At 25.7% G+C, this 26,897-nt stretch overlaps 1 protein-coding gene across 1 annotated transcript; it reads left to right on the forward strand.

Moving 5' to 3' along the window:
• The first annotated feature begins 10,656 nt into the window (after positions 1 to 10,656).
• On the forward strand, positions 10,657 to 18,958 carry LOC107162523 (L-xylulose reductase-like). Its single transcript, XM_015509475.2, has 5 exons — positions 10,657 to 10,838; positions 11,906 to 12,146; positions 15,505 to 15,619; positions 16,921 to 17,131; positions 18,603 to 18,958. The coding sequence occupies exons 1-5, from the start codon at positions 10,787 to 10,789 to the stop codon at positions 18,704 to 18,706; spliced, it is 723 nt and encodes a 240-aa protein (XP_015364961.1). The 5' UTR covers positions 10,657 to 10,786; the 3' UTR covers positions 18,707 to 18,958.
• Positions 18,959 to 26,897: the final 7,939 nt, after the last annotated feature.

Below are 26,897 nucleotides of genomic sequence, written 5' to 3' on the forward strand. Positions count from 1 at the left end.
TTTACCCTTTTGATAATCAAAAATGTTTATGATAATTCTTTTAAATGCCCGAACGTATAATAATCAATGCAATTAATTTTCCATGGATATCTTACAATAGAACCACATATTATATAAAATATATAATTTTAATATTATAATTATTTTATATAATCTGTGGTAATATAATAACGGTAAATAATGCATGTAATAGACAGTAGTATATCTGTCTGGACATTTGAAACAATTTAATAATGCGTTATAATATTACGCTGTCTAATATAATATTTCTTAAAGGCAGAAAGTATAAAATCATATTTTTAATTTAAGTTTTGATGGTAATACTCGTATAGTGTGAATTTTTATGATTTAGTAAAATGTATATTATAATAATATGGATTAAATATTTTATATTTTCTAAAAATTTAATATTAATATTTTAAAATAAATTTTATATAATAATGCTCATTGATTTAGTTAAGTATAGATATTCATGGTATGCAGTATATTAACAATTTATATCAAATTTTCAATCCTTGCTTTGTAATCTTAAACTAAAATGTTTTCATTTCACTTTTCTGTTTATTTCCTCAAAATCCATGTTGGTGGTAAAGATTATCACTATAATAATATTAATTAACGTTCAATTTATTTTAATAGCGAAAAATACAAACTTGTATAGAGTTAATATGTTGAAACATGTGAATACATCCAATGAGTATAATATTATGACGTGAGTGTCCTACATTGCTGTATCATAATAGTCATTCAATGTTACCTATATATATATAATTTTTAATGGCATAGGTACTGATATTAACACTCTAAATTTAAAAAATATATAATTTTAGTAATGTTTGACATTGCCCATGTTACACGACGCGCAGTTGGCCATCGAAAACTGTAAAACATCGTTGATCTAAATTTTAGATTCTAAAATATTCATAGGTAGGTACGTACTCCTATCGATTAACTAATTATAGTATTAATTAATATCAAGTTCAGTACGATAACATTTTATAATATTCGATCATAACTGTGAATTTATTATTATTTTTACTCATTAAAAGATTTGTATCAACCTATCTATAATACCGTTGTAAATGTATACTCCTGTATGCACATTATATCATATTATTATAATATTATACACCGTCGCACCGATGTTTCACGTGAAGTCGTATTATATTATAGGTACCTATACTATTAATTATAAAATTATGCTCGTAGTTTTCAAACATAGATAATCGATTAGATTCTTATGTTTGTCTAATTAAAAAAAATAAATATTGACGAACATTATACTATTTTTCCGTTTTGGTATATATTTATTTTATTTTGAAATTTATAACCTTTGATGCGTTATATTATAAAAAATAAATAAAATACACCATACTTTGCCCTATGATTTATTTTATTTTATATAGATCGTTTAAGTATTTATGAAAATTGTAGTACTAGTTTCTGCGTAGAATGGTGAAACTATTATTTTCATATCCGACCATTTATGCTCAAGTGCAATTATTGAAGTTAACATTTTAACAAAAATTAACAAAAAATGTATTAATTGTTTTCTAGTTAAAATGAATAGTATTTTAAGTTTGAATACCTCAATAGGTTTGAAAATGTAATAACAATTAGCTATAAAAAGGAAATTCAACAATACTCATTTTTTAAATAATTAATGAATTTATAAAAGTTTTGATTTTTAGAATTATTAAATGAATTCAAATCACTGTTATCAAATTATAAATTTTTTTTGTACTACTTAAGGAATTGTGGCGATACTTCACTTTTAAAAACAATAATCACCTTTTATACTTTCGTTTATTTAGTAGATTTTTGTTTAAAAATGGCAATGCACTTAATTTAAAATTTGAACGAATAGTTAATTATTAAAATATTAATACTATAAATAATAGTAATAGTACCTGCTTTAATGTTTTTAGAAAAATATAAAATATATTATGTATTATAGTCTATAGGACCTAGTATTTTTATACTTAGACCATTTTTATAAAATGATTATGTTGATAAATTAATATTAATCACTTATGACATATTCAAATTAAAATCGGGCTGACCATGTGGTTTCGGTAATTGTAAGATATTACAATCAGATCGAAGAACGTGACGCTAGCCCGCTTTGTTTGACTGCAACTTTATGTAATTTATATAAAAAAATATCTTCTAAATTCATTATCCTTACTTTATTATTCATTGTACACAAAGTTAAATAACTCAAAACTACTCGTTTAAATTTTAAATTAAGTATGTCAACATTTTTAGAACTAAGTAATTAACAGCCAAAAAGGGATTACGGCCTACGGGTTCAACAGAAATTTGTTTTTTCACAGCATAGGGTACCTCTTAAGTACTAAAAAAATCTCAAGAATTAAAAAATATGAGATTTAGTCTCTTAGTGTATTTCAAAATTGTAAATATAGGATTTCAAATGATTGCATTATTAAATAAAACAAGGGGATGAGCATGCTCGGAGAATCACCCTGTAAATATATTTTTAGTTAAAAATGTATGTCATTTTAAATCTGAATACCCCGAGGTTCAAAAATGTAATAAAAATCTATCATAATATTATATTATAGTTATAATATTGTATTATAAAAAGAGTTATCCAAAATTTGTTTTCGTGATTTTATTTTATAAGTGTAAACGTGTAAATTATGGCACTATTAATGTTTTACAGAAAAACTATAAATAATTCGTATTATGTAGCTATATAAAATTAAATTAAATTTTCAATTTCAATAAATTATACCTGTTATTTTTTTAATTTGGTACAATAATAGTCATTCCTAGCTTGCACTATCTATTATGTATAAGGGTGATAAAAGGTTATGCACATGTTTTGTCTTAGTAATTGCAATAAACGAATAGTTAGTATTACATATTACATTATGATGATGTGAATAGTACTTAAGTAATTAGTAGTTATAGACTATTATATCTGTGGTGTTATTGAAAAACATCATGAGGACGTCCTCGTCTTCAGTAGCGTTGATGTGGTTAACTTATGTTGAGACAATATTTACTTCAACCTGTTGAATTGTGAATTGACTTGAAGAAACTTTAAGTAATGAATGTAATTGAATGTAATCACTAGGGTATGGAATTCTGAGGTATTATTGTGAATATTTAGGTCTTAAGTCATGAAAAATGTTCGATTATTTTAATTTTGAAAAAATTTTGCAATTTATTTAAATGAGTTAGTGTACATTTTTTCGAATAATATAAACATACGTAATCAGTGAATGAAGCACTTGGTAAAATAGGTAGCTATTTTTTGATAAGTGTAATTATGACCCATAATAATACCTATAGCCATAGCCAAGCCTAAAATAACGTTACATATAACGTTACAATATATCCAATGGTCTGTGACTATTTTATCCATCAGTTACTATCTTTTATCCATCATATATATATTTTTCATTTTTATTTATTTATTCAACAAAATAATTATGATAAAATACATCAGTAATAGCTGATACGTACACTAACTGAGCTATAAGTTCGTATCTGGGATACAGAGTTCAACGATATTACGATTCGTATTTTAGTGAAAAACTTATATACAATTAAAAATATGATTTAATATAGACTTTTAAACTTTTAAATTTTTTATTCATACACACATTATCATCAATGTCACTAATTTATTTTATTTTTTTACGATTTAATTTAATTTAATTATATTATTGGTATTATTGGGTTGACTTCCACATGAACTTTTTATAAGACTGTTTACTTCGTTATTTAAATTGTTGAAAGTAGTTTTCCTCGTACAATAAGGAGAGTTTCTAGAACTAGAATATATGGCTGTATATTACTATAAAAATATATTGTATTTATCATTTTTATATTATCATCTATTTATCAATCCTTGTTAATGTTGTACAGACATTTAAATATAACTGGAATAATCATGTTTGTAGATAAAAGGTGCTTATTAATATTTACAATATTAATTGGATTTTTGTACAATGGTCATATAATATAGAATAATGATAATATGATAAAATAAAAGTTATAATAATAATTTATAAAACCTATGTACCTATAGGTACATATATTAATATTAAGTGAACATATGAACCTATTATTTTAGATAGTGATGTGAATTGGCTGTTAATGGGTTTAAAAATTATAATAACTATATTCTCCATAATATAACTTCCAAATCGTTGATTATTTCTAAAGTAATAATTTATGTGCTAGCTACTAACATGGGTTAATTTTTACTTTAATTATTATATTTGAACATATCAAACTTTATTCTACAAAAGACTTTCTGCGAACATATTACACCTTAAACTAGTGTAGTTTTGTCATTATTTTAATACATATTGGTTAATTTCTACAAAAATTAGATTTTGTAGTTATATTAAAAAAATAAATTTTAAATATCGAGTGCGATAAAAACCTGCTCCATTATCATAACCGTAACATAATATATGGATATTGGATATACACATAAATAAATTTCTAAATTAAAAATATATACTAAATATCTAAATGTTTATTTTTTAATCATTTTATGGACATGCATACATTTTATGTAAATATTATGTAATATATTGGTAGGCATCTGCATAATATTATAATACTTTTCCACTTAATATTTTACGTATATTATAAAATATTTTATTTTCTAAAGCATTTTATAAAATGTTATGGCCAACAGCAAAAATTATCAATAGGCAACGTCACCCATAATCTATAAACTGCAACGTTTGTGTGTATATTATATTTTATATATTGTGTGTGTGTGTGTGTGTGTGTGTGTGTGTGTGTGTGTGTGTGTGTGTGTGTGTGTGTGTGTGTGTGTGTGTGTGTGTGTGTGTGTGTGTGTGTGTGTGTGTATGTGTAGTACATTTTATAGTTCGTGTAATAAATTCATGTTCAAGTTAGCATTTTTCAAAGTTTTGACATGTTATATAACTATTCAATTCGGTAAATTAGATAAATTTTATTTTGGATTTTGAGCCGAGTGACGAATTTATAGATTTTACATGAATTTTTTTTTTTAGATTCATTTTTTTTATGTATGTTGATGAGTCATCAGCTTTAAAGGGCAGTCAGAGAGGGGGATAAAAAGCATATTTTATTATCAACTATTATACGACACGCACAAGTATGTAGATAGAGCCATAGAAGTATATGTGATGTACCTGCTATCTATATTATGAAGAACCTATAAGGCTGTAAATAAGCTATATTAATATATTATGGTAATATGATTAAATTATGATATTATTATTTTATTATGTTTAAAAGATGACTTGCGTAGCACACATTTCTGTACGAAGTACGGGAATACTAAGAATATCATCTTGATAAGAATTGTTATAAATTATAATATTATTTATTAAATAACCTTTTTGTTATTAAGTTTTGTTGAATTCTAAGTTAGCCCCCTCCCAACCAAGACTCTGGAGTCACCACTGTGGGCAGTAAAAATGTTTCAAAGTTCTTTCTCAGCATCTTTTCTGGTAGAAAAGTAATTTTAGATCATCAAAAGTAAACGATTCTCGGTAGTATTTAAAATCGACGGAAAAAAAAAAATTAAGGATGGAAAACGTAAGATTTTACGCAAAACATGTTGATAAATTTGATTTCAATTTTTGGTGTATTATAAAAAAAAAAACAACAAAAATCGTAGATAGGTACATACAATTTTATCCAATTATTGATATTACATTTTTTTTTACACCATAACATGCTCAAAATATTTTGACTCTATAGGCATTTTATAATTATTTTTAGAGTGAATTTCAACAAATATTTTTTTTCCGTTAAAAAACTTAAAATTTAATTCAAGACATTTCATAAATTATACTTTTTTTTCGGTGAAATGTATATTTAAAGAAAAAAGAAAAATCCAAAAATTTAATATAATTTTAAATGAGCATCTACAGTATTAATTTTGATAAAATTCGTCAAAATCAGGTAATTAGGAAAATTATTTGAGTAGAAAATTTATAAAAATGTTTTTTTTAGTTTCTAAGAATTATAATACATACTTTATCATAAGTTTTGTTAATTTAAAAAAAAAGTGTTTTATCAAAGTAAATTAATTTTTTGTGGTTCTGTGAAGTTTAAATTTTTATATTTGATACTCTAGATATTTTTTTTGTGTGATTTCTTATTTTATTGTAATCAAAAATTGATGACTGTGGATATTTTAAATTTGTACAGAATTTTTATTGCGTCTTTTTTTATACATTGTTGAAAATTATTTTATTGATAGAAGATTTTTTTTATAGATATTTTAAGTGTTCAACTTATTTTAGTTATTTTTCTATAAATGTTAATAAAATTATTATTATTTATTTTTCGTTTTTACAGAAAACTTAAAAATGTATTATTAATTACCTCATTATTTTTTGTGATAGCAGTTGAAAAATACTTTAGATTCATAAACAGATTTTTAAATTTTTTTATATATGTAGTTATTAAAGTTCAAATTTTGACAAAACTCATCAAAATCTATTGAAATATTTTATGATAGGTTAAATTTTTATGCTTAAGTATTGAACATTTAAAACAAAATTTCTTTGAAGTATTTAATACTGCAGTGATAAAAAAAATATAATATTAACATGAAATTCTGTAACTATATAATTATTATATTGTATACACACAATATCATTTTCAAATGCAATTTATTTCTAAAAAGCCAACAGCAATAATATCATAAAATATTAAATATACTTAGTAATATCTTATGAAGGACTGTCTTCAATCAAAATTGTTTTTATAATTATGACATAAATATATAATATAATTTAATTAAATTTTACGTTACATTAGAGTAACTTTATATACATGCTTTATAACAGAGTAATATCCGCCTTTTTAAAATTCAGTTCTTGACAGTTTTACAATATTTAACTATACTAATTTCCATTTTAATTAATAACTAAATACTATCCCGGATATTCAGACAATTCAGAGAAGTCTTTTCTTCTTTGATCATATTTTAGGTGAAGTATCCATTTTTTTTTCTTTGATAATCATTCTTATCAATTATAAATATATAAAACTTAGAGTACACCACTTAATTTTTGATTTATGAATAAATAATACCTATTGAAAGTGTTATTGTAAATATTTTCTTATATTTCTTATATAATCACCTACCACCTTTAAACTGATAAATACAATACTATAATATAACTCATTAGTTAAAAATATGATAATAAAATCAATTTTTAAACGTAATTTATTTATTTATCAATATTCACGTCCACGTTTTCGAATTTTATAGAATGTTCAAGAAATTTGTAATCAATAATCGATGATAATAAAATAGTATGCAACACTCGTGTGGACTATGGTTAATTTAAAATTAATAAATATAACTACCTTCTTGATAAATATGAATGAAGTTATCTATTTTAACTAGTCCAATTAGTGTTTAATGACTTATGTTTTAAATTTAATTGTACACTATAGGTATTGTGTTCCACAATATTTTCTAATGACGTTTTTTATAGTGATGGGAATTATTCGAATTCTAATAGGTCTATCGTAAATAATTCGAATATTAAAACATTTGAATTTCAGTATTCGATGCTACAATACAATACGTAACGAAAATTATTCGTTTAAGTTTTCGTGCAACACAAAACGTTTAATAATAATCTTATATGGCGCATAAAGTCCTGCTAGAAGTGGATTCGAAGCAAGCGATATTTACTATTCGTCAGGGCAATTTATTAATATACAAAAATAAAAATTGTGCAAAATACTGGAATATCATAATTAAATTATTAATAATAATTTATAAGTTACAAAAAAAAAAAATAATAAATAAATAAATGGTAACTACGAACAGGTACATGCAAGATAAGAACTATTTTCGTATTTAGGTCGATTAATCATTGACATACATTATCTTTAGTTGTGTAGATATGAATTAGTTATTAATAATAAATAGTATAAAAAGCTTGCCATGGAAAAACGGATAAAAAAAATTAGGTATTGTAGCATCGAATACTGATATTCGAATGTTCGACATAACATTTTTGTGATATCTGTGGTATCTTATTATTTATGAAGTTGTCTTCACAAATTATATACTTAAAAACAACTCGTGGCTAAAATATACAATGGTTATCATTTATTGTAGAGATGTAGATCTCAAACTTTTATCCTCGGTACCCTTTTTTTTTTGCCAATTTCAGCAGTGGTGCCCTGCTGCGAATACCACGAAAGACAAGATAAAAAAATACTCATTTATAACGATTATTTTTATTTTGATTAAACCTAATACAATATAAGCTAAGTACATAATACTAACCAATTTATAATTATAGTTCATGCATTTTTAAGTGTAAAAAAAAAAAAAAATATTGTTTAAATATTTTTCTTATAATTATAGTTATTAATATGAAAATATTACGAATGAAAAAATTCATGATTTGTTGTTGATTAACGTGATGTATGTGGCTACTTATTTTAGCACAGTTTAGCAATGTCAGTTTTTATTTTTGGCAATTGGAGTCGGAAGTTAGGTTCTACGTCTAGATAGTTGTGGTATTTTGTTTTATTTCTTGTGTATTATGAAAATCCGGACGTACATAACATAACTCATAATTAGGTGGATGAAAAGCGTAAAATTTATGTTTTCACTTAAACCTTCACGACTTTTGTTTGTTAAACTTAATCAAAATTTGGTGTACGAATTGCTGTGAAAAGAGATTTTAATGTTAAGTTAGAATTCAAATCGATTAAGCTCTCGAGATCACTTAATAATCAGATTGAAGGTTTCACACAAAATGAGAATGGATTTAGAACCCATTCATATTTTTTTAACAAAATCTCCCCATCTGTAGAGGAATATAGCCCATATTTGTTAATTTTAAACTAATAAACGATATGTCTTTAGAGATGTCGGAAATCACGTTTATGAATTTATCTATACGATTTAACGACGAATGTCCAAATATACGATGGAATCTATTGTATATTCAAAGTATTCTAGTAAATAAAAAATATTAAAATATTTGCTATATATTTTTATGAATGCAAAAAGGAAAAAAATCTTAAGGTATGTTTAGTGTATCGTGATGCAAAGTTTAGGAAACGCTGTCGAAGGCTATACAATATGAACAAAAACAAAATTTAAATAAAACGTTGGTACGAAATAGCAGTTGCTTTAAGTTTTAACCATGCATTAGATAAATGAAACTGCTAGGATGTAAGCCAACATTAAAGAGTAGGTAACGTCATTATTGTACAGTTGTACATTTTGACATGGAATAGCTCCAAAATTATTGTTACCGAGGCATCATAGTAATAGTACTCTAGAACTTTTTAATGGCTCAACAAAATTTTTATTTCATTTTTTTTTTGTTTTTTTTTTTTTTTTTATTATTCCGTGTTACAACTTTTTATGTATATTATGTATCAAAATATGCCATACGATAAATAAATAATAAAACAAAATAAAAATAAATCATAAAAATTGAATGGGTATATAAATATGGTAATATTTTTCAACTGATCAAACTTACTACATTATGTCCATGTAAAATGTGTAAGACTTATTATTCATAAATGTTAAAATATCATCATTTATAAATTTCAAACTAAATGTAAAGGTTATATGAATTAATAACTTCTAGTGATATAAACATTATATTTTTAGTTAAACAGAAATTATTTCATACATATTAACGTATTATCATATAAAAGTATTGACAAATTGGATGTGTATCACATAATACGAGTACTATATCATTATAACTTAACTGCTTAGACAGTCACAGGCAATAAATGACTAGTTTATAATTTATTTCAAAGTTTTTTTTTGTGTTTTCAAGAAGAAGTTGATATATATTTATCTTATGTTTTGAACATAAACTTTACTTTTAATAATATACAATAAACATTAATATTAGAATTAATATTTTATGATAATAAGACAATGTATCCATATATACTGTTTTCAGTCTTCTATAGGTAACTTTGTTGTTTTGGCTGTCATGGTTCTTTGAACGTTGTTATAAACTATATCTACAAAAAATTATAAAGCACCGGGGAATCTCAAAATATATGTTGCAAATACTTATGATGAAAAACAAGAAAATATGTGAAAAATTTTTTTTAACCATTAGTATGAATGGATGGTGTTTGGTGTGTCTGGTATTATAAAAATCAAATCCATTATAAAATACATTCACACTCTTATGTTATCTAAAACTCAGTCCACGTATTTCACAATAAATAAATAAGTTATCATATAATTATTGAAATGTTCCAATGAAATAATGAAAAGTAAAAAGAAGAAAAAAATTTATAATATCTTGATTGCATGGACTTTGTTATTTTAACGAAATATCGCAGTGTAACCTTCGCCTGTGGCAATGGTAGAACAACATCACGAAAATTGTATAATATAACATTCGAACCAAATTGATACCTAGTGCCCTTCGACCCGAGAGTGTTATATTATGATATAATAATATTCACCGTGGGTAATTAAATTGGTTTCGTCGGCTGGTAATTAAATCGAATAAAGTAACAACAACAAAAACAACAAGCGATCATAGCAAATGTATAACATTATATTGTATTATATTTATATAATATGCTCCAGAGATAACCGGTCAGGTTCGGCTGGGAAAATAATATAAATACGGTCAATCGGCCAGCGTCTTTGATCATATACCTTCAGTACCGTATACCTGCGCAATCGTACGACTGCAGCCTACCACGGTCCATAATATTATTATTATACTAATTCATTCACATTCACGAGCTTTCAAAACTAGCTAAAATGGAAGAATTCTTTAAGGGAAAAAAGTTCATCGTCACCGGCGCTAACGCGGGTAAGAATCGTTCGCAAAAAAAAATTATACATTTATTATTTTTATTAATACGGAAACGCGATTGGTAGTTTATAATTAGGGCTCAAATTTATATGTAATAAAAATTTATATAATATTCAGATTTATATCATAAATAATGTGCCAAAAATATGCTAAATAATATTTTTTACAAATTAACAAACTATGGGTTTGAGTAAAAATATTACACAAAATCTAAATATATATTTTGTTTAAAAATGTTTATTAAGTAAAAAATGCAAAATAACATTATTTTAATTAAATTGTATTAACATTTTTTATATTTTATACTAATTATATTATATTATTATTATCGGACGGGTACCAGCATGAAGTTATAAAAACCGATTTTAAGTTTTCGAATTAAAACCTTCTACGATTATCTTGAAACATACTTTTGTATTTGGAAAAACTTCTTTCTACGTCACAAGATACAATTTTTTACGATTTTTTCAATGTAGAGTATTCTCAATTTTTGACAAAACAGTAATTGTAAGTTTAGATCTAGCGAAATCTATCCCTGACCCTCCTTCTTCGAATTTAATTTTAATAGTTTCTATGAGCAATAAACTATCTCTTAAAGTAACATTTGTATTCTCTAGTTGAGCAACAATAAATTGAACTCTAGAAAATCTAATTTGTCGTCATTCGTCGACCGTTGATAATGATGTCGATCACTTATCGGATGTGTAGGTACATTATAATGGGTTATTTACAATCGAAAGTAGGTATCTTCACAGACGTGAATTCTACGAATTCTAGAATATCGAACATTTTTTTTGGCGTAAATGAATGTTTACTTTTTAAAGAACCACCCTGAATATACGAGTACCTATAGCTTATTTTGCTCACTTTTAGTACACTCAAAAGTTATACCTAGTTTTCTACAAACCTGTCGTTATTTCAATATAATTCTACGAAACTAATTTTCCTAAATCGCGCGCTAAATCGTAGTGTTATAGCGTTTTGAAAACCAAATGATTTAACTATAAAATAATATGATTCAATATTTTAATTTAGTTTTTTTAATCTTTAAATTGCAATTACAGGAATTGGTGAGACGATTACTAAACGCTTAGTGGCATTGGGTGCTCACGTTTTCGCTGTTGGACGTGACGCAAAGAAATTACCTCCTGCTGGGCCTAACTTAACTCCAGTTTGTGCAGATGTGGGTGAATGGGACTCCTATGATATAATTAAAAAATTGGGACCCGTCCACGGTTTGGTGAACAATGCTGGAGTTGCGTACATCGAATCTTTCTTTGACATGACACAAGAAGGATGGGATAAGTAAGATTTTTTCATTATTTTTACTTAGTATAAGTATTTGATATTAAACTAACAATTATAATAATTTATTATTGTAAAATACTGAAATATATTTTTAAATATTTCTATTAGGCAAGAATGTTTTAAATTTAAATTCTAAACTTTCTTAAAAGTCGACATTATCTTATTTCAGTAGTTATTACTTTAGTTATTTAAAATAATTATAAAAATTAATTAAACGACATAAGTCTTGACTCATAAAATAAATACTAAATTTAGTTGTTCGCATTGAACACTTAGCTTGTATCACATATTTTTAAAATTGTATGAATGGTTATAATACCTTATAATAGGTATGCATTAAAAAAAATCCTAACTTTTGACAACATTATGTTGTATGTTAATAAGAATTTTTACATATTCATTGTACAATGCAATAAGAATTTTTATATTTTTTATTTATTTCACGTTCTATTCAATTATATTAATTAGTGACGTTTTCACGTGTCGTTCGCAAAATATCAACGTGAACATCGTGCTCGGACCTTTAAGATTGTTCAACACGAAAAGCCATGGGCATCACTAGAGTCTAAATTCTGGGGTAGTAAAGTTTATTTTTAGAAAGTAAAAAAATATTTTTATATGTTTAATTATTATTTTGTATAATGAAAATGCATAATATGTAGGAATAGTTAAAATTTTAACTGAACTTATCAATATACTCGTATTTATTAAGAACAAATATACATTAAGAAAACATTGATACCTATATAAATTATTAAATTTATGAGTACTAAAATATTTATTATTTTAAATTAAGTCGGCGTTTGTTTTCAGCACAAAATTCGTCGATATAAACTGCATTTTAATTTACCTACCTATTTAACTTTGTGTAAAATATTTATCAGTTATTAGTTATGATCACGGACTAATATACAGGGTGGTTCTTTTAAGTGGGTACACTAATTATCTCGAAAAGTATCTACTTTTTTTCAAAATATTTTTTTACATGGTTTCAAGTTGTTAAAAAACCAACATTTTTATTAAAAAATTATATTTTTAAATATTTTTTATCCTTACCTTTTTTAAGTGTTTTACTTTTTTGAATGACAACATAGAGTTTTAATTTCATATTCCAAAGCAAAATATTTTTCCAAGTATTTTGATTCATAAAAATCGAATTTAGGACGAGTAGTTTATGAGTTGTATGTATTTAAAGTTTAGACAAGCGGAGTAGTGGACAAACATTTTGCGGGGTAACTCCACTCTGCCAATCTAAACTTTAAATACTTATAACTCAAAAACTACTAGCCCTAAATTCGATTTTTATGAACCAAAATACTTAGAAAAATATTCTGCTTTAGAATATGAAATTAAAACTCTATGTTGTCATTCAAAAAAGTAAAAAACTTAAAAAATGATAAGGATAAAAAATATTTAAAAATGTAATTTTTTAATAAAAACGTTGGTTTTTAACAACTTGAAACCATGTAGAAAAATATTTTGAAAAAAGTAAATACTTTTCGAGATAATTAGTGTACCCACTTAAAAGAATCACCTTGTAGAATAGAAACTCGAAACCAACATGAAGTTAGATCCTTGTTTACCCGTGTTCGGAAAACGTTTACTGTCAACCTCTTCTTCTTCTTCTTATAGAATTATATCTTGCAGTCATCTTGGTATGACCATTGATTATCCAGAGTATGAGTATGACGCATGACGTATAGTGTATGCACTGAATACACTGTAATACTGTATAATCATCTGTATTGAACTTATCACAAAATATAATTATTATGGTCATAAATCACAATTAAAATAATAAATAGTCTATTTTCGTACACATTTGAATAACAAACATCGAATGTATTTTTATAATCTAAGACTTTTTTGAGGGTAGCGAAATGAATACCCTTGCTACCTCAAACAAAATTCTGGGGTAGCAAAAATACCCCTCGATACCCCTTAGTGACGCCTATGACGAAAGCGTTCTTTCCAAACACTAATTATATTATTGCTTTTATCTAAACCCAATTATTACGTTTTTAATGAGACATAATAATTAAACATTTTCTATAATTTGTTGGATTGCTATATTGAAAATGAAGTCGATTTAAGTTTTTATGTATATATAAATCTTATTAAATACATACGTAGTACTAGAAAAAAAAGATAACAAATAATAGTTAATACTTTTGATCTTATCATTTTGAAAGTTGATTTGCATGGTTATTATTATTTCGTATATATAATATATATATATATATATAAACCATAATAGCAATAATGAATCTACAGGCTCAATGCGATTTGTTAATCATAATATTATATTATTGTACACAATTATGTACCGAAGTATAACTTTATATAGATATAAAAAAAGTGTAATGTAATTTATAATTAGTAAAATATAACGTAATAACATATAATGTACTTAAATAGCTAAAATGGTATCAGTAGCTGGACATCTGGTTCTTCAACCACGCCTCATTACGTTATATATTTACATATTATATTATTCTATCATCAAGTAACATATATATTATATGTACATTTATTAACATTAAAAAATAGTAGCTAGCCTATCCAATCGATAAATCAAAAAAACATTACAAATCTTTAAAGCATTTGTCGAAGATGAAAACATGAAATGACAATATTTTTATTAAAACTGATTCATTAAAGCACTCATACTTTTTTTTTTTTTTTTTTTTTTTTGTAAGGAGAACCCTTTGCGACATAGGCCATTGGGTGTGGGGTGGTACGGTAGGGGTTATTTTTGTTTATTTGTTTGTAGGTTTTTAAGTGGGTAGGGTTGTAACACGTGTTTGTATATGTGTGGCAAGGATATGTTGCTAAAAATCCCGGGTGGTCACCCATCCGGGAGCTAGCAACTGCGGCCGGTACGTACGCTCAGTGCGTTTCCACAGATTGAGCGTACGACCGCGCCTCACCAAGCCACGCACTCATAATTATTTACATTTCGAGAATCAATACAATTAAATATGTTTATTGATATTACGATAATATTTCGATAATAATTTGTGGATTTTCGACATTTTAAAAAGTGGAATGTTACAATAAACGTACCTACATTAGATCGAAAATACACTATATTATTATGAATACATTTACTTTTTATGGTAAAGGTGATTATCCGAAATGTAGATAAATTCTAACATATCTTTATATTATATTAACAATATTATAATACATATAAAATCATTTTTTGGATTCTGGTTTTATAATGTATAAGTTACAGAATGAACTGAATTTCTACCAATATTAGACATAGTAGAAATTATTAAAATTAATTCGCTTGAATAATTAATCAATACACATCGACATTATAATATTGTTTTAACGTTTGATTTTTCAGAACATTAAACATCAACGCAAGAGGAATTGTTCGCATAAGTCAGGCTGTAGCACAGAACATGAAGGACGCTGGAATTAAAGGGTCCATCGTGAACGTGTCCTCAACAATTTCAGAAGTATGTTTAAACCAATGAATAATAATAATATATTAGTTGAAAATCATTGATCGATGAAGTAAAATTTTTGAATTTTCGTCAGTAATCTCTATGAATCATATTCATTTGAAACTTATGGCAAATATATTTTTTCGTATATACTACAAGTCACAAAATAGTGATTGGAAAATATATGAGTTAATTAATAACATTTCTAATTATAAGTCCTTTAACTTGTTTTAATACTTCATCAATTTATGAGATAATAATAATTGTCAATTTAACATTGTGCACTCTTTTACCATAATATTAGCTACACTGTTCTTTATCTTGCATATTTTTTATGAATTCGCCTGCATATTATGTGATCGGTTTTTTGATATTTTTAGAGCATAAAAATCCGTGATCCATATGGATTTAAAACAGCTAGTAATATAGGTATGCCTATCAATTTTTACCGTGAGCAGCATTAAGCCCATGAAATAATAATTACATATTGTATTGTTATTACTATGGTTTAATATTGACCCCGTTAAATTATTACTATTAATAAGCTATTATCTGAATACGTAAAAAACGTAGTATTTTATAGCTTAACATATTATTATATGATATCGATAATTAAAATTAACCATAATTAACTTAACGGTTATTGACTTATTGTGGTCGATCCACAATTAAACTGTGAATTTAATAGATAATGCTAAAACATTAGTATTATGAAATTACAACAGTTGACATTAATTATTTGTATTCGTTATTATAATATAATATAATTGTTATTACACTTTTAATTTATGATGTTCGTGCGTGAAACTCGACAATTCGTCATTTCCATGCTTTTATAATATATTAATATATTAATGGTTAATTCATCATAAAATACGTATGATAATGTATATCTGATGTATTTATTTTGATATAAATAGAAGTGAAAAAACTATCGGTTTTATTTATTTGTTATAAAATGTTTACTTTTTATTAATAAATAAAATTAGCAAAATGTTTCCAAGAGTGTCTAATATTATACACTGAAGTAATTTATTAACAACAATCTTATAACATTACTAAAATAGTAAAATTACTAAAAGAAGTTTGATTTTATATCAAAATTATTGCATTGTATGTATAAACTGCATTGTGCACATACAAAAACACAATAAATTTAGAACAATTTATTAGGTTTGAGTTAAATTTAGACAAAATGTTTTAATCTTAAAACGATTTATTGACTTTGTGAATTATTTTAAACATCATGATTAAAAATATAATAGGTGAATTTCTTTATATGATGTATTAATTTTATTACATTATCATTGTAGAGAGCTATTCCAGACCACACGTCGTATTGTGCATCAAAAGGTGCAGTCAATCAAGTGACAAGAGTTATGAGTATCGAGCTGGGACCTTTGGGTATCCGTACTAACAACGTCAACCCAACCGTGGTTATGACAAAAATGGGTGCTAAAGCATGGTCCGACCCAAAGAAATCCAATCCAATTTTAAGTAGAATACCAATTGGACGATTTGCTGGTAAGTAATAAATATAACATAGAATTATATTTCATTGATTTACAACTATATTCCTAGTAGTTGTTTGTACTAAATCAGCAATTACTTCTTTTTCTGCTTGTTTTTATTCTGCTTCTTCTTCATAAATAAGGTTGTATAAGGTCCATTCATACGATCTTTCTCAATTTTTCCAACTGTATTTTGCATTATAATTATCATTCTAATATATATATAGGAACTAGGCACTTATATAAATTATGCAATCTTTAATTTTTTTTTTGTTAATATATAAACCTAATAGTAATACATATTTTAATTAAAAGATTATGGACTAAATTAAACTGTTCAATTCCAGCGAATAACTCATTTTTAAGTACTCAACTGTATTACATGTAATTCTATTTCTTATTTATTTTAACCTTATTTCTTTACCTAACCTACAGTTATAAAATAAAATATGACCTTTTATAAGTACAGAGTTTAGAAAACACATAATTCGATACCATAATACCATACTAGGTAATTTCAAATTAATTATACCAATGCATTTTAATATAATATACAAACGCTTATTATTATTTTATTAGTAACTTGAATGCTATTGTGCAAGATATTGGATCATGTATTTTCCTCTAGATTTAAAAAAAATGCAAGGAACGATAAATAATAAATGTTTTAAATAGTACCTATCTAAAATGCGTTCCTGAGAAGTGATTAGATGCAATTTGTTTATATAAATAGTTTTTTATATGTAACTCGCTTAATCACCCGAATTCTTCAGGGTTAAAATTAAACTGTATTTTTACCGTTTTCGTTTCGCTCTAGTTAAAAATAAAACATATATAAATTAAAAATTTAATGATTAATTTAAGGGTTTTACACTCATTAATTTTGAACATATTTTTTATGCAAGCACAAAAGCTTTACAGAATTTAAAAAAAAAACCATATCATAAAAGAAATCATTTTAATTTCGTTAATAAGCATAAAATATATTTTTATACATTTTTATAACATACAGTATTTATATTAATATAACGATTAACTTGAGCTATATTATTTCTAATTAATGACATTTAAATCAATTTAAATGAACGAAAATATATTCGGTTATAGTGAGCCAAAACTAAATTTATGCACAACCCACCCTATTATAGGGGTTAAAAAATCCCTAATAACTTAATATCATATTCTTCCATGTATATTACAAAATGTAAAACTATTTATATTCAATATTTTACTTGGATGATTTTTATTCTAATTTTGCAAATATTTACTTAATCTTAATCCTTAATGTCTGGACGTATATAACCTTATAAATGTACCTACATACTTGCTAACAGACTTTCAGACTTTACTATATTGTCTAAAAAGTATAACTTATATTGAATTCATAGAGTTAAATAAAATACTATTATAAATTCTCAATATGTTATTGTTTTTATGTTATAGCTTTAGCTGCCACTTTATAATTATTATATATTTATTTACAGAATGTGATGACGTCGCAAATGTGACTCTATTTTTGCTCAGTGACTATTCTACTTACGTAAATGGTGTTTCAATTCCAGTAGACGGTGGATTTTTGGCCAGTTAAATATGGATTACTTGAGAAACAACACATACCCACAATACGAACGGTCTGAATATTATCACGAGAGAAAAATTGAATTATTTTAATTATAAAACGATTAAGATTTAAAACGTAATTTAATTAATTTTAGATTTAAATTTCATGAGTTATTGATTATTTTTTGTAATATTTGTTCAAAAAATTATTAACATTGCATTTTCTGTTTACACAATTTTTTTTTCAATTTAAAAAATAAAATGAAATCTTAGTTTATTATTTAAGAATTTTTTTGTGCGTGTATTTAGTTCTGTAGTGTAGTACATTAGTACATATACTTACCTATTAATATTAAATTATTGTATTTTTAGGAATTATAAAATGGTTCTATAAACGATAGCAAGTTAACAAATATGGTCAAGTTTTTATTTAAAATTCATGGGCGTAACTATACAATAATTCTTGGTGAATTAAAACCTTAATCCGACCTCCGTTTAAATAGCTGCATAATATATTCCACTATGTTTTTGTGTTTACTACAATTTAAGTTTCTAAATTAACCAACCGAAATTATTATTTGACAAATTAACTATTATACCTACAACTACAGTTTTTTTTTTTTTTTTTTTTTATGGTTAAGACTTCGACAACTGAGGTCATTAGCCTGAGCTACAGTTTTATGAGGGACATTTAGATGCACATTAAATGGTATTGGATTCGGTTATTTATTAAAAGACAAAAATGCATGTAATTTATAATTATGACTTACGTTACTTACCTAACCATGGTTTGGTCCATAGGTACAATAGATCGCACAGACGAATAAAATAGACTATTCAAAGATCAAGACTACTTTACAGAATAAACTGGCAGGCTTCGTAGAATAGCTGAATTTTTATATTTTTTTTTATTTGAAAGAGGAAAACTTTATTTAGGACATTCAGGTAGCATTAGACTCAAATTTTTGAATAAACTAATATAAAATAACGACAGAAAAAATTATAAACAACTTTCAGACATAGATTTTTTTTTTTTATTTGCCTTTTGTATAGATGTTTATAACAACTTAAAAAAAAAAAATAGATTTTAATTTAAGTCCAATTCGCATTGGATAATCTTCTTCATGCATAAACATTTTTTTTAAAAACTAACTATTTCACGACGTATGACCATATTTCTCAAAAGTAATGTTTTTTTATCGAATTTGCATTACTCTTACGACTTAAGATCTAAAAATTTTTCATCAATTATGTAAACTTAATTTTATCGTCACTCATTGATTGTAACGTAGAGTATATAAATTGGTAAATTTTGATATTTTAGAACTACATAATATGGAATATTCAGGTAGAACACAAAAGAGCTTCTACTGCAATTTTTAAGATTTTGAATACCTTTAATGATTGGTAATCTACAATATTTATGCTTGTACAAAAACAAATATCTACCGTGCAGCATTCAAAAATATATAGAGTATATTAATTATATTTATACTTTATACCTATATTAAAATACCAAAATCTCCTTTTTAATGTACCTAATTTACTGATAGTTACTGTAGCTTACAAATTTACTAATATTTACTGAATAAGTTGAATTAGATGCCATACTTTAAAAAACTTTATGCCTTATGGGTGCCTTTTACGGTCTTGGTATCATAGGCATAAATGCACAATGATGGTCCCATGAATGTCTTTTATAGTCAGGTTTCACTGTACCCACTTTATTCCAATACTTTTGTTTATTTTTAGAATATATTATATACAATAATATAACATAATATATAATATTGTGATGGAATAACAAATTAATGTAATTTTCACAACATTTAATTAATTTGAATAAAAATTAAATGCAAATAGACATTAAAACGTGTGTCGTTTAAATCAGTGGGTTAGGTAAATCGGTATTCGTGCAAATAAATGGTGGCGCACTCTAGTGATAAAAGGTAAACAACCTAACCTGCCATGAATTTTTACGTCAATGTCGTATCATTGTAAGTACGAGAGCGGCATCATATTAAGAGGAAGCCACACCCGCATGACGTGTTGTCTTCTTCGTACAAGTGCGTAGCATAGCAAATTTTACGCTCAGCAAATCTCGTTTATCTCCTTCAATTTAAAATTTAGAGTGAATTGACCTATTATAAAAATTAAAGGCGAGATTATTACCGAGGGCATCTCATAGGATTTTTATTTTAATTTTAAACCGAGTTATGAGTATTTTTAGATATACAAATAATTTACAATTTTAAAATACTCATTACTCGCTTTAAAATTAATAAAATATAATAAAACGCCTATGAGATGCCCTCGGTAATTATCTTGCCTTATATTTTTATAATAGGTCAATTCACTCTAAATTTTAAATTGAAGGAGATAAACGTGATCTGCTGAGCGTAACATTTGCTATGCTATACGTACTTGTACGACGGAGACAACACATGCGGGTGTGGCGTCCTCTTAATACCTTATATCTTCTTTTCACCGTGATCGACACTTTGAACGAGCTATCATTGAAAATATAATATTGATATGAGATTTTGAATAAAAATTCATAGAAAATTTCAGTAACATAATTGTAAAAATCACATGACTGTCAACGTATTTTCTTCTGAATTGAAAATTATAATCTAAATGTTAAGTGCAAATAACTACGAAATATCAAACTCTTTACAAGAATCTCAACGGACAAGGGTGTCCACATAAACCAGGGGAGAGAGAGGGGAGTACATGCAAAAATCTTTCAAAACACAGCACATATTGTGATTTAATTTTTTTTACAAGTGCTCATAAAACGATTAATAATAATAATTAAAATAGCGGGGGCCATACCCCGGCAACACCCAGCGGGCACACATGCACTGACCACTAACCACTATAATGTTGATGCAACATCACATTTTAACATTGTACACTATGAGAGATAGTGATAAACCTTCTCGTGACACCTCTGCATTCATTACCTTTTCACAGTTATTCATATTTGTGTTCTATGAACTATTAAGGATGGTTTGAAAAAATATTGGGATTGCAGTCTCGTCATAACGTATATTATATCATGTAATGTGTTTAAATTCATTTTTAATTTTATATTTCATATTAAATACTTTATACCTACAACGTAATGAATTATATATTATATATTTTATGTCTTTATTGAAAATCATAAGGCTTATAAATTATAATTGTTAGTTATTATACAGACAGCACTGTGCACACACAATAGACGTCTGTGTGTAATAGGTACCTATTATATAGCATATAGCTCAATATCATAAATTAAACGGTCTTTACTCTTTACTAAACATTTATGATTTATATTGCAAATGCCAATATTAGATAGGTATACCTAAAGGCTAAAATACGTCATTCCTGGAACGCGATAAATGTCTACCCTTAAAAGGCGATTCGATACCGACCGTTTTTTCAACTAAAACATACCAATCTTTTGTCTATCAGCCCGATGGACCTGTAATAACATGATAAGACATTTAAAAACTGATTTGAATTCGTTATTATTTCTTCTTGACATCGGGCACGCCACTTTTTAAAATGTTGGCTCCTAATATTTTAAATATGGATTGAAAAATTTCGAAATTTAAAAAAAATTGTAAGTTTTGGTTACAACTCTGAGTTAAAATTGTAAATTTTAAAAAGCGACTTGGCCGATTTCAAGAAGACATAATAACGAATCAAAATCAGTTTTTAAATGTCTTATCGCATTATCAGGTCCATTGGACTGATGGATAAAAGATTGGATGTTTTAGTCGAAAAAATAGTCGGTTTAATTTTGCTCGCGCGCACTACGTTATACACGTTGACATGGCATTGTGCATGGGCGTGCTTGAGTGTTTATTTTAAGTGAGTGTTGGTGCAGGAGTCACTCACACTAATATGTAATCAATTACTACCAACATGTAACCATGCCTTGCACGCGCGTAATGTAAAAATTGCCTATACTTGACTCCTTAAAACAGGTCGGTATCAAATCGCCTTAAACAATGTTAAACTCTTTTATCATGATGGTTTATATTTGGCATTTTACTACACAATATTATCAATTATAATAATTATTATGCCATCGTATATTATAGGGTGTAACACGAGTACTCAACAAATGATATAACTTTGGGGCTATTATTTTTATTTTTTTTTTTAAACATTTTGATTGTAAAAACATTAATTATTGAAATCATTTTATTTGTTTTTTTATGATTTTTTTAAAATGTTTTGTTTTTATGATGCAAGACTTATTAATTTGAAAAGTAATACATTTTTTTGACAAATATTCAGGTTTTAACAATTATACTTATTCAAAAATATAAACATATTTTAATTAAATTATACTTTTTGAATAAGAATTTTTTTTTTTTTATTGTTCTTATAAACATCGGTGACGACCATTAGTTATAGTTATTTATAAATACATTTTTTTTTTTTAGATTTAAATTTTATCATAAAGATTTGTTTTGCTTAGGAATTTAAGGATTTGTGTGGTGGTAGTTGCGTTGGGTCCGAGGGCTGCAACTAGTGTGTTGGGTATTTCGAAATTTTTTTGTTCATCTGCGTATTGAAGGCATTCGGTAATTACATCTACATGGTTAACTGAGAGTACAGTTCCACAAGAAGTGCATTGTTGTTTTTCTCCTTTGTTTAGAATTTTTATTTTATTACTGGATCAACATAACTTAACAAAATGAAGTTTTAAAAAAGTTCAAAAATAAAAAACATGACTTAGATACATGTTCTTGTGTAGAATCAAAATTTTTCTAAAAACATTAAAATTAAAATTAATTTTTTTTTTAATTTTCAGCTTTGAATCACTATTGCTTAGAACAGCAATGAATGAATTTTTCAGGTCTTCCTATTACATCATATATAAGTAGGTAAATACTTTGTATTTTGATTATTTTCATAGATAATATTTTATTTTATGATTTCAGAACTTTGTACGTATTTAAACTATTCATGAACTACCTTTATTTATTGTGGAGGAATATTGTTTAAACAAAACTTTGAGCAGGAAAAATTTAATTTAATTATTTTTATGAATAAAATGTTTTAGATTCTGAACGAAGTGATGAATATATTGATTTTACAATGATGTGTGTTTTTTTTTTTTGTTTTTGTGTCTGTGTACAGCATAACTAGTCGAAATAATGCTTCGATTTCAAACTTTGGGGGTAGTTTCCGATGTAAAAGTGAAGATCCTTGGTGCATTATAGAGGTCAAAAGTGAACATTTTCCAACATTTTTCAAAAAAATCGAGAAAAACAAAAAAAAAAATGACAGAAAAACGGGAATTTTTACGTAAAATCAGTTTTCGACCAAATTGATTTTTTTATATGGTTGTAATTCAAAAACTAATCACTGTAAATACTTGAAATTTTCAACAAATGTTTATGGTAGTGCTATCTATATACAGTTTAATTTTCCAAAATTTTTGACTTTTTTTGAGTTATTTATAGACCACTGAAATTTTCGACTTTTTTGATAATTTTTTTTTGAAGTGTCGGTAAAAAAATGTTGGACGACCAAAAAAACTTGGAAATTTAATACAAGGTTCCTTATGAGTTGTTCTTATTGTAGCTAAAAAAAATTAAAAATCGTAAGTCACAATTTTTTTTATAAGCGTTTATAGTTAAAATTTTTACGAAATCTGTCAAAAACGCGAAAATTTGCAAGTAATTTTGAAGTTGAAAAATCATAAAATTTTTTGTGTTTATAACTAAAGATTAAAAATACAACACTAAGTTTTCCATAAGTTTTCCTTCAAGTATCTATAGAGAAAACTCGAAGCATCATTATAGGAAAAATTTTAAGTGCGTTTGAATTTTAAATTTTTACGAAATAGCGTACCGATAACGATTTATCCTGAAACGATTTTAAATATTTGTTATTATTCAAAAAGTATAAGTCCTAGATACTTGAAAATTTTACCAGTTATTAGGATTGGCATTTTCTTTACATGATTTAATTTTCAAAATATTTTGACTTTTTTTTGACATATTTATAGACGACTGAAATTTTCAATTTGTCTGAAAATTTTCTTTTGAAGTGTCGATAAAATTTTTTTGGCCCCGTCAAAATACTTGAAAATTTAATACAAACTTCCTCATAAGTTATTATTATAGTGATTAAAAAATTATAAGAATACATATGCACAATTTTTTTTTATTAGTAATTGAAGTTCAAATATTGACTTAATACATAAAAATTACGGCAATTTTCAAATTATCTTAGATCGAAATTCATAAAAGTTTTTCTTTTTAATTCTAAGATTTGAGAATTTAATACAAGTCTCATAATATATTTTTACAATAGCAGTTGAAAAATAAAATAAATGTATAGCCACAATTTTTTTTTTACATGTATTCAAATTTTAATTTTGACAACATACGTAAAAATCACAAAAATTTGTAAATTATTTTATCCTAGAAATTCATAAAACATTTTCCTTTTATACCTAAGATTTGAAAATTTAATACAAGGCTCCTAAAATAGTTTTACAATAGCATTTGAAAAATAAAAGAAATATATAGTCACAAATTTTTTTGATAAGCATAGGTATACAGTTCAAATTTTGACTAAATACATAAAAATTACGGCGATGTTCAAATCAACTTAGATCGAAATTCATAAAAGTTTTTCTTTTTAATTCTAAGATTTGAGAATTTAATACAAGGCTCATAATATAGTTTTGCAATAGCAGTTGAAAAATAAAAGAAATATATAGCTACATTTTTTTTTACATGCATTCAAATTTTAATTTTGACAACATACGTAAAAATCACGAAAATTCGTAAATTATTTTCCTTTTATACCTAAGATTTAAAAATTTAATACAAGGCTCCTTACAAGTTTTTCAATCTTTATCACAAAAAAAATTTCCACTGGAAATTCAAATTAAATTTTTATTAGCATTTGAATTTCAAATATTGGCAAAAATTCGTCAAAACCATGAATATTTGCAAATTATTTTGTAGTTCAAAATTTATAATATTGTTTGTATTTATATCTAAGGTTATACAATTTAACACCAAGTTTTCCATAAGTTTTGCTTCAAATAGCTATAGAGAAAATTTGAAGTGTCATTATAGGAAAAATGTTTTGAGCGTTTGAGTTTTAAATTTTTATGAAATCGCGTAATGATAACGATTTATCCTCAAACTAGGTAGGTATTCGTATATCTATGATAATATAAGGTATTATGAATTATGATAACTATATGATAACTACACTAATTGATTAACCGTGCCTTATGCAAAATGCGTCTTAATTGAAAAATAAAATATTTGTTTCAAAATAGAATATATGACAATATTTAAATATAATATATCCTAGACTGACAAATCATCTCTGTTCAGAATCGTTTTTCGTATACAATGATACCTATCATCAGGGGCGGCTTAAGGCGTAGGCGACGTAGGCACAAGCCTACGGCGGCATTAAAAACATTATTTTTTAAAAGGCGGCATTTTTTGACATGAAGAAACACGATTAGTATACAGGGGCGGCAAAATTAAGTTTTGCCTACGTATAAACAATCACTAGAGCCGGCCCTGCCTATCATTGCATTCAAATTTAATCCCATCCATTACAGTAACCTACTGTACAGCAGAGTGACATCCACGACTTACCCGCTTTTTTTTGTTTTTTGTTTTTTTAATGATAGAAACTCAGGAATGTAATACAATAAAAACACAATGCAAAGAACAGCCGTAAAAAACACGTGGAACTTAATTTACGAAGACAATACAAAATATCAAATATTAATATAATGTTGTAACTATAGACATGTCATAGAGGTCAGCTCTCAATAGTTGATTATATAACGTGATTCGTTGTGATTTTTAAAATTTAAGAATTATCGCAGTAACATTCAATAGGAAAGTACCTATATGGCTATATTTAATGTATATGCTTCCTGAAATTGAGTATTTTAAAATTAATTAGCTAAATTTAAAAATAAAAATAGTTTTCAAATGAATTCGAATAATTTGAAAGGTTGTTTCGGATTATCAGAGTTTATTTAAACATATGTTGTCGTATTAAAATTTAAAAAAGTTCAACAAGTGGGCACCGCTCCATTGTACAGTGAGTTATTATAGAGGTGTCTAAAGGAGTCACTGGAATGGATATGTTACATTTTAATTCAATTACATAAAATGATAATATATGAAAATGAATTCCCTCAGCCTATATATTACGAACCT

Source organism: Diuraphis noxia, unplaced genomic scaffold, assembly GCF_037042655.1.
Source record: "Diuraphis noxia isolate RWA-SAM2 unplaced genomic scaffold, SU_Dnox_SAM2 contig0002, whole genome shotgun sequence".
NCBI lineage: Eukaryota > Metazoa > Arthropoda > Insecta > Hemiptera > Aphididae > Diuraphis > Diuraphis noxia.